Raw genomic sequence first — 13586 nt, 5'->3', positions numbered from 1 at the left:
ACTACTCCTCCATGCACGGAGGGTATTATTTGGACAATTGAAGAAAAAGTGAGATCGATTTCACAGGATCAAATCAAACTACTTAAGGGAAGTCATCAACGTGTAAGCAATGGTTCACAAATTACGGTTTCTTTTACTTGAAATTGAAGTTAGCTAATTGTATTACTATTATTACTTTATTAGGGGAATCGTGAGAATAGGCATGTTGACCCAACATGTTAATATTAGAAATGTAGGCATTCAATTTCACAGGACGTAAAATAGGCGACTCGAAAAGGAACCAATTAAAAATCGTCAAGTGGAACCAACTATAGGAGGCTTAACTTTACGGGGTCACGAAATAACCAATCAAATAGTTACACATGTAAATGTGTCGGCTCTATTCTAGTCCGCGGGCTAAGGGGCTGTTGGGGATTCCTTATTTTTGCTCCTTATAGCTTATAACTTATGGGTTATAAGTTATAAGGTGTTTTGGAAAGTTGGGTTTAATGAGTGTATAAGGTATAAGTTACAACATTGTAACTTATACATTATGTAGGGCTGTTCAAAAAGCTCGTGGCTCGCGGCTCGTTCGAAAAAAGCTCGGCTCGAAAAAGCTCGATTCTAAATGAGCTCGACTCGACTCGGCTCGATTTCTAAACGAGACGAGCCGAGCTCGAGCCAGGGTCAGCTCGGCTCGTGGCTTGGTCTTGGCTCGACTCGTTAGCTCGGCTCGTTGGCTCATTTAGATTAAACCCTTAATTTTAATATCTATATGTAATAATATAATACCAAAAAATAAATAAATAAAAATTATACATATATTATGTCACTCGATACCTAAAACCTTATAAAAGAAAAACGAAAATAAAAAATATAAATTTATAAATTCTCTAATTTAAAATTTTTATATAATATGTATGTTAAAATTATATTTGTTTGTATTTTATAAATCAAAATTTAAAAATATAAAATAAAAAAATTTAAAAAAATTAAAGAAGCCCAGCTCGACGAGCTCGAGCTCGGCTCGAACTTTAAACGAGCCGAGCTCGAGCTTGATTTTTCATCTCGATAAAAAAAACGAGCCGAGCTTGAGCCAGCTCAATTAAGTTCGAGCTCGAGCTCGAGCACACTCTAGCTCGACTCGACTCGGCTCGTTTACAGCCCTAACCTTATGCTTAAATAAGGTATAAGGAATCCCAAACATTTTGTCGTCCTTATATATTATAACACATTACTTATTAGAGTTAACTACATAAATGGTCTTTGTGATTTTTACCAAAAATATCACCTTTTGGTATTAAGTTTTTCCAATTATAGGTTTAGATTATACGGTTTCAATTTTGGAACATGCATGTTGGAGTACTTTGGTCAACGAACGTTAAAATTATCTTTTTGCTATAAGGACCGAAATGCCCCTTAATAACATGAGAGACAGGTTTTTGTAATTAATTGTATTTGATTAAATAAATTATTTCTGTAATTTATTAAATTTAGTTCGATGGTTTGAATTAGGGGTGTGCACGGTTCGGTTATTAGCATTAACTGAACCGAACCGATCAGTTATCGGTTAATAACCGATATCAAACTTGGTCTAAAATTTTGCAATTACATGAAATGATGCTTAAATACATTAAATGAAGGTATAAATATATGAAATTGAGGTATTAGTACATGAAATGGAGATATATATACATGAAGATGAGAGTATTAAACAATTGATACATATAATACATGAAACAGAGGAAAAAAGGCCGGAGAATATGAAAAAAAAAAATGAAGACTTCGGTGCGGCGCGGTTCGGTTAATTTCGGTTAATTCAGTTTTCGGTATTTTTGGTTCGGTTTTGGTTAACGATACGATTATTGCTCACCCCTAGTTTGAATTGTAAAGATACAGTATGTCAGATAATAAATTACAAAAATGATTGTTGTTATTATATTTACTTTTATTATAAATAATAACTAACTTCATCTTTTTAATCAATCGTCCAACTTTTTACCTATTCTTGCTTGGTTATGTTTTAGGAATTTTGAGAAAATGCAAGGCCAGTTCAACAACTTGGAGAAAGACGAATTTGGAAATTCGATTTACCAGACGTAACAGAGTAGCTAGCTACACTCATTCAAGAAAATTGTAAATATATACGTGTTTATAATAAAAATTTCTTTATAGTATAATCTTAAAATCATGTTGTCTCCATCTGTCATCACATTTTTATGTTATTTATGAGTGATCTATAAGACTATTACTTTCTTTTTGTAGCTGATTACCGGTTGGTTTGTGGGTCATCTTTCATTCCGGTAGCCAAAGAATGAGCTAGTTACGAGACATTCAGCTTATGATGTTTATGGTTTACGGTTTAGCATGTGTAGAGACAAGTACCATTGCTACAAATATAGTCAACTACATGCAATAGCTGAAACTGTAGAAAAAACCGACGGTTGGTTTATTTCCATGTACATTCTTGCTTTTATATAGATATTGAACATGTCGGTAATTTAAGTATGTTTGTAAAAGCGACTAATGTTTTTGTAATGTTAAGATATTTTTATATAAACTAATATTGTAAGTATGATTCTTTTATTTGAATGTTTAACTAATGATTAAAAGAATGGGTAATTTCATATAATAATAACTAAGTTTTAAAAGTGTTTCAATTATTTTACTCAACTTTAAAAAATGTTTCAATTAACTCACCCAGCTTTTATATTTTATTAAATTAAAGGTTTTAACATGTTTTTTTAATATATTCTCTTTTTTGATTCATATAGAAAATCTTTTTTATCTTTTTTTTTATGTTGACGTTGAGTGGCGAAGTGAATTTTTTTTTGAATTTTAATATAATTAATGTTTTTTAAAATTTTCTAAATTTATCTACATATATTGTAAATTCCGACCCCCATATCTTATCCTTCGTTTCTTCCTTGACGCACAAAAAAAATCGGTGAGACTTTATTTGAAGATTTAGTGACCCGATTTAGGAAAAATATACATGAGTGACATAATTGGAACACTTTTGAAAGTTGATTACTATTCTATGAGATATCGAGAGTCATTACCTGAACTCTAGACCTGTTTTTAGGTGCATTTAGCATCTTGGATTGATGATGGTTTTGCTTTAAGCTTAAAACACATACATAGAGGATGTCTTCTAAAAGTTTAAATTAATAACTAGCATTAAACTTTTGGATATAACTTTTACGACAATAAACTAAAAAATTACTTAATATCTTTTAGAACTCATGATCGATTCCACTAGTATAGTGATACGGTGTTTTCCTCCAAAAATATGGTAGTATGTTTAAATTCATACAAATGCAAAATAAGATGGAATTTTAGGTGTTAAAATATTGCCAGTTAATAAAAAAGAAAAAAAACTATTATCTTTTAAATGGGACACGACTGAAATGAAATCATAGAGCTAAAATAATTGGGTTTGGTAACAAATTTAATTACTCGTGTAGCTTATAAAACATAACTGTTATAACACTCAATTGATAATAACCATTAATTAGCTGTAAGATAATAATTACACAAAACTCTTTCTCACTATATTTTTCTAAATTGTTGACATAACATAATCATTCAGGAAAACAAAATTAAGTATCCATGTCAAATCCAAATCTATCACCACTTATCTTCAAATGTCTTGTGATCATATCATCACAATCCATCTTAATTTGCAACGGTTATGCACCCAGTGAAGCAGGTAAATATGATCGATCGTAATTGATATATATGTTGTAAATAGTAAGATGTTATGTGTTCTTGCTCGATCGATCTTCTAGGCTCCCTCGTCTTCAGTTGCTCGGAACATCAAAGAATGGCATACCCAGTAACCTTAGCTGATAATCCTAAGAAAGTTTCGAATAGACCTCCATCTAGGGGGATGCAACCGATTACAAAAGGTAGGTAATTTACTTTAAAGAATAAATAGCAGCTAGTTTATGTTATTTTCTTAATTAATTTGGATGTAATCACATGTTTGTAACTAATTAATCGGAAATTAGTGTGACGAGGAGAAAGAAAAAACAAAGGTTAATTCTTAATTTAGTTACATATTTTGTATATAATATCTATAGGGGATCATCTATACGCACAGCCGTCTACAATATGATCTCATATCGTATGCTAAAGACCTTCTAAACTCACCAATGACGGTAGTTGGAAAAGACAAGGCCGGTGTCATCTAGTGACATTGAATGTTAGTTACTTTACTCATACATCCATTTGTACAAGGGCCGACGACAGCTGTCGTACAGTTATTAGTTATTTTTTATTAAACTTTATTTATTTACAACTAAAGTTTATTTTTATGTACTTTTTAAAGGTCGTTAGAGTTCCAGGGCTCGACATCGGCTCTGACGAAATTAATAATTTGATGACCTTTAATATGTTGATGGGAGAGGAAGGGGGTACGTATGGTACAACCCTTGTTAAAGTATCGTAAATACCGTAAATTATTCAACAGGTGAGCAATTACACTACTTACAAGGGTCTCCGAGTGGCCCAAAGAATTGGGGAAGTCTTAGCCCCGAGTGGAAAAATTGTGCAGATGGAAAATCACAGTCTCCGATTAATATCGATGTCAAACAGGCACAAGTTAAATCAGGCACCTTAAGGCTGGTTTATATCGACGCGCCAGCCAGACTTGTCAATGGATATAATAATATTGGTGTAAGCTCAGCTCGATATCTTTGCATGCATTATGATTAATTTGCCATCATTATAAATATTGTTTATTTTTTAATTAATTTTTAAGGTTGAATGGCTAGGAGATGCAGGAGGAATGGAAGTGAATGGTTCAAAATACAAGCTAATTCAATGTCATTGGCACACGCCTTCGGAACACACTATCGATGGGAAGAAGTATGTGTGTTTAAACTTGTGATTGACGGAACATAATGAACTGAAGAGGAAAACTTCACGTTAATCTAAAATCACTAAAAGTTTTTGTGTATGGAAAAACCACTTAACTTTCTTGGAAGTGTATCGACTCTCCTTTCTCTCCCTTTCTCTAGATCTCTAACACGTGCCATAACTTGTTTCATTTACGTACGCAGCTAACAGAGAAGATCCAAAAGCTTGGTGCAAACGAAGAAATTCATTTGGGAAATGTAAGTGCAAGCAGTATAAGGCATGGTAGCAAAAGGAATTATAGATATATTGGTTCCTTTACTACACCACCATGCACGGAGGATGTTATTTGGACAATTCAAGAAAAGGTTAGATCAATTTCAAAGGGCCAAATCAAACTGCTTAAGGGACACATCAACGTGTAAGCATTGATTCACAGTTATGTTTTGTTTTTCTTTTTTAAATTGAAATTAAAGCAATCAATCATATTAATATAATGTTTTCATAGATACATAATTAGTTTCATCAATTTCATATATTTTAATCAAATTTTCCATTGTTTACTTGGTTTTCTTTTAGGAATATCAAGAAAATGCTAGGCCAATTCAACAACTAGGAGGAAGATCAACTTGGAAATTTGATTCACTTGACGAAAAAGAGTAGACTCATTCATGAAATACGTTTTTAAATGTCATCTTATTAATTTCTGTACGGTATAAAAATGTAGAATCATGTTTTCTCCTATTGTCAGCTAAAATCCCCCAAAACTCCTATATTTACGTCGCTAAGACGCAAGAGCCTCTACCAAGTGAGCTAGTCTCAACTCTCAACCACGCATTGGTTTATACTGAGACTTGAGTCAATGTTTTAAAACTAAACCAGATATCAAACTAAATGCTTACTGATTTACCGATTTCCAAAGTTCCATACCATAAAGTTGGATTTGGAAGATTTCAGACAACAATGGGCACACATATATAAGCATAACAGACAAGCAATTATAATGCACATCCAAGCAGCGTCCATAACTCTTCCCAACTCAAATTCTGCAATTCCCCACCCTTGACCTACCAACATAATAAACCACCATCTCTAAGAAAGCTCAAGTCTCATCATTATAACATGCATTAAAAACAAAACATCACACTAGTTCACAACTCTGATGCATAATGCTAAAAACATGCATTTTCATCTGATTCAAACTAAAAACAAGATGAAACACTCCCACCACCCGACAAGTCCTTAGGAGTTCTTAAGGTACCATACTCATAAAACATGCTTTAAAAGCAAGCTTACAGATTAAGAGCTTGAGCATGGTGACGAATGTGATCGTCTATGAAAGAAGCTATGAAATAGTAAGAGTGATCATAACCAGGCTGCATACGCAACAAGAGTGGAGCTTTTGCGTTCCTACATGCCTCATCAAACTTTTGTGGCAATAGTTGATTTTCATGCAAAAACTTATCAGCATCACCCTACACATGATTGAATATAAAACAAATATATGATATTCTAAAACATATCCAAACATTTAATAAAAACTGTCTGTTTTACCTGGTCAATCAAGATTGTAGCTGCAACATCATTATACTTAGATATCAGACAGGTGGCATCATATTCCTGCATAATGAGTTATAGTAATGTTATAGTTAGGACTTATGAGCACGTGCTCCCAGGCCTGTAAGCGAACCGCGCATTCTGTGAGCAGTCCGTGAACCATCCAGCAGGAAGTTCGGTTATGATTATTTGTTTAAAAAAAACAAACATGAACAAAATAATTGTTCATTTAGTTGAACAAACGAACATGAGCATATGTCACGTTCGTTCATTTATGTTCATGAACATTCATTCATTTAAATTTTTATGTCCATTTGTTTACGTCCATATATGTTCATTAGTTTGCGTTTGCTTAAGTTGTTAAAACATTCGTTTAAAACTTTTTGGCCCATTACAACTAGTCCAGATTTAATAACTTTATAGGCCCAACACGTTGTTCTTCATATTACCTTCAACTAGTTTTAGTTCAGTTATGTTCCTTCGTTTAAGTTATGAACTGTAAGTTTATACTGTTAACGAACGAACATGTATATGTTCGTTTTCTTAATGAATGATCATGAACAAGAAAACATGTTCGTTTAATTGTTCGTGTTCGATCGCTTGTTCAGTTAAAATAAAAAATGAACAAGAACATGATTCGTTCATGTTCTTTCTGTTCGTTTACATGCCTACCTGTTTCGTAATTATCAAACATTAAAATTAAAAGTATACCTCCCATGCAGACGTGTCGTCACCCAAATAGTTTGTAAACGCCTTCTGTCCCCATGGACAATTAATAGGATTTACAATAGGCGAAAATGCTGACACCGACTGTAAAAAGCCAAATTCAGATTTGAAAAATGGATTAGTATATTATACAAGTTTCAGTAATTATTTTGAATAACATAAAGAATTACCTTGTATTTGTCAAGATTCTTCAAATAGATTGTAAGTGCTCCATGTCCACCCATCGAGTGACCAGTTATGGATGCCCGTGAAGTATCAAGTTGAGGAAAGTTATCATTCAGAAGTTGCGGGAGTTCCTTTACTACATAATCATACATCCGCCAGTTCTTCCACTTTTCCACAGTAGCGTTAAGATAAAATCCAGCACCTGATTTATTTAACTGTCAGATATAACTACTCTCGTAGGTATGTATTTATTTGAAGTATCTAAAAAGTCAATCCAAGAAGTGCGATTTATGTTTTCCTGTAACGTACCAACACCAAAATCATAGCTGTCCGATTCACCCTCCACATTCAGGCCTCCTGTATGAGAAAGAGAAATCCGGTCAGTAATGTACACATACAAATAAATGAGTGGTTGATAAAATTAAGTTTTAAACTTTGAATTGAAAGGTAAGTATATGAAAAAGGTTTCAAATTGAAACAAGGCTCGGCTCGCTTACTTGGAGATGTATCTGGAACAACCAAAGCAACGCCTTCAGTTGAAGCAACTCGTTGTGCACCGGACTTGATTATGAAGTTCTCATCAGTGCAAGTAAGGCCCGAGAGCCAGTATAGTACCTAACATGTAATCAAATATAGAAGTTAGACCCCGTTTACCAAAAGAACTTAAGAAACACGTATTTAAAGACATAATGAAGCTTCCAACTTTATAAACATTTTATCACAAGTTGATAATTTAGACCTAAGCAGTTAATGCAGAAAAATATCGGATATCGGTCAACGACCGATATCTGAGATATCAGTTATCACAATGGGATATCAGTAAGTTTAATATCTTAATATCATGTAAAATTCATATATATAGCAATTTAAAACTAATAATTCAGTATACTCTCCTACCATTAACAAATTAACCATTTGCAACTTGCAAAACACTAACAATCGTAGCAAGTAGGAACTGATTAAGACTTAAAACACTAAAATTGAAAACTAAAAATGAATAACTAAGACTTAAACAGTGATATCGGGAAAATTGGTGATATATCGGTCAAATATCGCTTCAATATCACCACTATTATCGGTAGCGATATTATGACCAATATTTTACCATGTGACCAGTAACCAAGATATCACCGACATTCTTTCAACATAAACAAGAGTCAAGTCCAAACAAACTCAATAAAACCGATAAATTACTCAATAAACCAACAACACGATTAAGGACAGGCACGGTTAATACTTTATTAGATCAAATAACCGAAGAATTAAACACTGCGTTGCTACAGGTTGACTTTGAATACAGACCACATGATTTTTCAATTAAAAGCTTGCAAGAACCCTAACTAAACCAAAGGTACAAGGACCACAGCATAAAAATGTACTACTACTAGACATGTGTGAACAAATAATAATCAATTAGGTATGAAATCAAGATATAACTATCTGACCGTAAGAAAGTGACAGAAATTAGTAAATTGAACATAAAACCCCAAATTAAAAACCCTAACCCTCGAAATCAAAACAACAACGATCCGTAACGCGAACTGTTTCAAAAATAAAAATATTAAAACACAATTGACGATAAACATACACATAATAAATCAATGAGCTTACGGGGAACTTTTGAGACGGAGAAGTTGATGGCGGGAAGTAAATGTGGAAGTTCATGGAGCAATTCAAGGTGGGAGAATAATGTTTGTATCTTCTGTTGAACCCTTCGAACATTTTGATGCTGCTGGTTTCAGTGGGTTTGGTGTCCGCCATCGTTGTTTGGATGAGTGTGAATGTTTTGAGTGAGGTGAAATGGGGTTTTATTATTTTATGAAGCTCGATTTGCACCACAGGTTATATCTTTTGTCACTGTTGCCGCAGATAACACGCTCTCAACTACTAAAAACAATGTTTCAAACGTTCTCAAATCAATTTTTTTTTTTTTTTTTTATATTTCACATGTTTATTATTTACCATCTCATCAAAATAGGAATGGCCACTTTCAATTGATTTATTAATATTATTAAATAGACACTAAAATAATTAAATATAAACAAAATTATTTATGTTAATCAAAGTTCCAACTTTACAACCATCGTAAAGTTGTTTTTATTACATCGTTCACGACATCTCTTCCGTAAATACGTGAGTGTGTTCTTTGTTTTTTATGGATTAGTTGTGAGTGGAAGAAGGAGAAAAAAATAATGATAGTTGTATAAAAGTAAATATTATTTAATTTAAAAAATTGAGATAAAATAGTGGTTTTTAGTGTATTCATAGAAATAGAGATAGAGGATTGGGTGTTTTGGATTCTTTATGAAAGCTCCTTGTGACTTTTCAATAAATTAATAAGTTACATATTCCTCACATTAAAAAGCAATTCCAAACACTTTATAAACGTTTCAAAAAATTAATAAGTTATAGGTTGCTAAAATAAGCAATCCCAAACACCCCTAAAAAATGCCCTTAATCATCATGATTACTTATGTTATTAGACAACCAACTAAGCTAAAATAAAATATGAAAAGTGGATGGTAAGGTTGTCTACTTGTTGACCAACTACCCTTATAAACTTATCCCTTTAACAAACTCTCTTTTATCGTTTTCTTCTTCCAATCTTCCATTCAAATGCTTTTTCTTTTATTAATAGATTTGGTTGTTGGTATTATGTATTAACATGAAACGTTTTTAAATACTTCAAACGAAATATTACACGTTACGTTTGAGTTTCTCACAAATCTAAAATCTAAAGATTATTATTCTAAACTAAGAATGTCTACAAACAAAAACAAGATCAACTAATATGCACTAAATAACTCGAACAACTCATATAGAGAATTCAGATTATCATCATGACCATCTGATACAAGACTTTGTTCAAAAAAATATAGAGAAAACAACATAATCCAAACAAAACTGTGAACCCTAAATTGTTGGAGGTGAAGTTCTAACAAAAACAATAAAAGAGAACAAGATTGATATGCACTTAAACATTCTCTAAAAACCTCAATGTAAGAAAACAGCCCTAAGTTCCTTTATATGAAGAAAAATTAAAAAACGAATCAGCAATACAAACTTTTTAAGCCCAGCCTCCAAACTCATCAACTATCAAATGCTCATCAGCTATTCAGCTTCAAGCCCATTCGTCAATTAACCACATCTCATCAACAATACAAGAACATGAACTAGAACTAAAAACATACAATATTATACAAGATTTTTATTATTCAAATTAAACATAGGCACGTTTCAACACTTTCTTTAGCAAAGTGGGTTTGTCTCTCAAGACATCTATTACAAATAAACTTCATTCTCTTTGATCGTGTGCTTAGTTTTTATATCATTAGGTGTTTATCCATGTGACAATGTCCAAAGCCAAATGGTACACATTGATCGTGACCCCTTTTTAATTAAATATGTTGATTTGGATAAACTTTGTTGGCCAAATAACATATTTAGTTGAAACCATAAGTCACCCGTATAAAAGTATTAACTTATAACATGCTTAAATTTGTCATGACCTAATGAACCCCGTCTATATTGCCATCACCTACAAATATTGTAACAATAGTGGCAACCATTGTCACTGCTATAACCATGTTGGTCCTGACCGCCTCCACCGTCTCCTTTACCTATCGTCAACACTATGATATTTTTTTAAAAAAAATCCGCTTACCTATTAGCTGATGCAATCCATCCATGGTATTTAAGTTAAGTTTTTTATTTTTGGAACAACAAATTTCATTAAAAACAACTAGCAAGAAGATAGAAACCGAAAAAAAGAAGACAAGGTTACAGCATAAAATCACATCAATCTTTCTACAACAAATTTTTGAAAGACGAACGATTTTTTATACAATGAAATCCCAAGGATTTAATATCTTCCACAGTTTTGACGAAGCAAGCCGTTTTATTGAGAAGGTGACTTCGTTTCAAGTCTTCCAAATGCACCAACACGTTGTGAGAATGATCCCGTATAAAACCTTGTTTTTCTGAGTCCCCAAATTGTTAGTTTCATAATAATGAAGCAAGTCGCGCATCGAAAAAGCAAAGATGGGAGGAATGTGACACCAATTGCTAACAAATTGTCAAACTAATGTGGCAAAATAACAAAAAGTGAGGAGATGATAACTCGTTTCTTCGTAATCTCCACATAATCTACAAGTCACTGAGCCCACCTCAATGTTTCTTTTGGATAAAGCCACGAGTTCGTTAGTCTATACATCTCCGCCTTCCAAGTATGAATGTTTACTTTTTTAGGAACCCAACTATTCCCCTTAAAAGTAAACGAAACACCCAAATTTGAGTTATTGAACAAAATCTTTTTCATGGAGGATATCGAGAAAATTCCGGAAGGTTTGCCATGCCAAATCCAACGCTCTGGATTGTTGCTTAAAGAGAGTTGTTGCAACAAGTTTAAATAGCTCGAGAGTTCACTCGATTCACATCAGTTCAAATTCTTTCTCTTCCATCGCCATTTCCAAACCGTGTTGTTGACGTTCCTCTCATAGCAAGAAATCACCAAACACGCCCTTTAAATTTTTTCATTTTAAAAAAAGGTTAGGAAAAATAACTCTTAATGGATGTTGAGTCATCCAAGGATAAATCCAAAACCTTGTTTTATCTCCAACCCCCGTCTTCCCTTTGATAAGACTCCCCAAATTAAGATTGGAAAAGGCAACTTGATTTTCCAATCTAGCTATGGAATTCCACGTACATGGCTGGTTTTTGAGTGAGGGAGAATAGGCCACGAACTGTTAGAAGAATGTAATGCTAAAATCACCTTTCGTCAAAGAGCATTCGATTCATTCTTGAATCTCCACCACCACTTAGTGAGGAAGACTATGTTAGCATCCCTAAAAAGGGCGAGACCCAAACCACCCCGCCTCTTTGGGAGTCTTAACTAGGCTACAACTCACCCAACAAATTTTCTTTTTATCCTCATTGGCCCCAGAAAAAGTTTCTCGTTTTCCGCCTCTAATTGATCTACAATGTTGCTCGGTGCTTTGAAGAGGGAGAAAAAAAATATATGGGGAGAGTTTCCATAACCGACTTGATCAAAGTTAATCTACCTCCAACCGATAAAGTGGACCTTTTCAAAGAGAAATTCTCTTATCAAAGGTTTACGCAACCGAATTCCAATTGCAAATCCGGTTCATATTAGCCCCTCTAAAAAGGCCCAAATACGAGCAGGGTAAAACTCCAGGATTACATCCCATCAGGTTAGCTAAAGACGAAACCTCTTTAGGAGTAATCTTTACCCCCATATGATTAGATTTGGAGTAATTTATTTGTAGCCCCGAAACTAAATGAAAACATCTCAACAAACGGGCCATGTTAAGCACATTTTCCTTCGACCATTCACCCACTAAAATCGTGTCATCAGCGTAAAGATTGTGCGAAATAGAATGACCATTTTTGGTAAAGAAACACCCCGAAAATACCTCTCTCATTTTCCATTTTAAACATGTAGGAGAAAGCTATCATACCGATAGTAAAGAGAAAACGAGAGACTGGGTCACCTTGTCTCACACCTCTTTGAAATTGAAATTCTAAAGAAGGCGAACCATTGACGAGAAATGATGATCTGGCTGAAGACAAAACACCCCTAACCCAACCCCGCCACTTGGAGGGGAAATTCATTTGTTCAAGAACAGAGTCAATAAACGCCCAATTGATGTGGTCGAAGTCCTTTCAAAATCTATTTTGAAAAGCAAGACTTTGGAATTACTTTTCTTAGCCCAAGCAATTATCTCATTCACAATCAATGGGCCATCAATAATGTTTATGCCTTTTAAGAAACCTATTATGTATCCGAAATAACCAAGCTAATAACCAACTTGAGCCTATTAGCAAGAACCGAAGAGATCACTTTGCTAATAGAGCCGATAAGATTTATAGGCCGGAAATCTTTGAAGCCAGAGGCCCGGAAGGGTCGTTGACTTTGGGAAATAGAGAGATGAAATATGAACTGCAACCTCGAGAAATAGTCACCGATTCATAAAATGATGCAAAATCTTTGTAAAATCAGGACCGAAGAACTCCCAATATCGTTTAATAAAACAACACTAAATCCATCCGGACCTGGCGCCCGACCATCACCACATTCCCACACCGCTTTTTTGATTTCTAAAGGCGAGAAAGGTTTTATAAGAGAATCCACCTACTGTTCAGAAAGACATTGATACCAGCGCACGACATGTTGGGTCTAGCTGCAAAAGACTCTTTGAACCGGTTAGCGAAGAACTTACAAGCTTCTCGTTTGATCAGTTTCGGATTGTTACTCCACACTCCGTTAATAACCACTCACA

At 33.8% G+C, this 13586-nt stretch overlaps 2 protein-coding genes across 2 annotated transcripts; one reads left to right on the top strand and one right to left on the bottom strand.

Annotated features, from left to right (window-relative positions):
* Positions 1-3805: 3805 nt before the first annotated feature.
* LOC143605704 (dioscorin DB3L-like) lies at positions 3806-5502 on the top strand. Its single transcript, XM_077081721.1, has 4 exons — positions 3806-3890; positions 4454-4659; positions 4745-4855; positions 5419-5502. The coding sequence occupies exons 1-4, from the start codon at positions 3806-3808 to the stop codon at positions 5500-5502; spliced, it is 486 nt and encodes a 161-aa protein (XP_076937836.1).
* A 428-nt stretch (positions 5503-5930) lies between these two features.
* Positions 5931-9085, bottom strand: LOC143605703 (S-formylglutathione hydrolase-like). Its single transcript, XM_077081720.1, has 7 exons — positions 8899-9085; positions 7785-7902; positions 7597-7644; positions 7293-7489; positions 7108-7206; positions 6394-6459; positions 5931-6314 (listed from the first exon to the last, which is right to left on the bottom strand). Exons 1-7 carry the CDS (start codon positions 9046-9048, stop codon positions 6132-6134), a joined length of 861 nt encoding a protein of 286 aa, XP_076937835.1. The 5' UTR covers positions 9049-9085; the 3' UTR covers positions 5931-6131.
* Positions 9086-13586: the final 4501 nt, after the last annotated feature.

This window comes from Bidens hawaiensis, unplaced genomic scaffold (genome assembly GCF_021521415.1).
Source record: "Bidens hawaiensis isolate Kalapana, Puna unplaced genomic scaffold, B.hawaiensis_p1.1 tig00070838_1, whole genome shotgun sequence".
NCBI classification, from domain to species: domain Eukaryota; kingdom Viridiplantae; phylum Streptophyta; class Magnoliopsida; order Asterales; family Asteraceae; genus Bidens; species Bidens hawaiensis.
Note: the sequence above shows the minus strand (reverse complement) of the source record. Positions and strands in the feature narration are given on the sequence as shown.

Bases quoted from the DNA above. Each gene is read 5' to 3' on its own strand.
- LOC143605704 (XM_077081721.1), top strand. From the start codon at position 3,806: ATGGCATACCCAGTAACCTTAGCTGATAATCCTAAGAAAGTTTCGAAT. The intron at 3,891-4,453 runs GTAGGTAATTTA...ATTATTCAACAG, and splicing joins GATGCAACCGATTACAAAAG to GTGAGCAATTACACTACTTA. The intron at 4,660-4,744 runs GTAAGCTCAGCT...TTAATTTTTAAG, and splicing joins ATGGATATAATAATATTGGT to GTTGAATGGCTAGGAGATGC.
- LOC143605703 (XM_077081720.1), bottom strand. From the start codon at position 9,048: ATGGCGGACACCAAACCCACTGAAACCAGCAGCATCAAAATGTTCGAA. The intron at 7,207-7,292 runs GTAATTCTTTAT...GGCTTTTTACAG, and splicing joins AGAATCTTGACAAATACAAG to TCGGTGTCAGCATTTTCGCC. The intron at 6,315-6,393 runs GTAAAACAGACA...AATCATGTGTAG, and splicing joins CTACAATCTTGATTGACCAG to GGTGATGCTGATAAGTTTTT.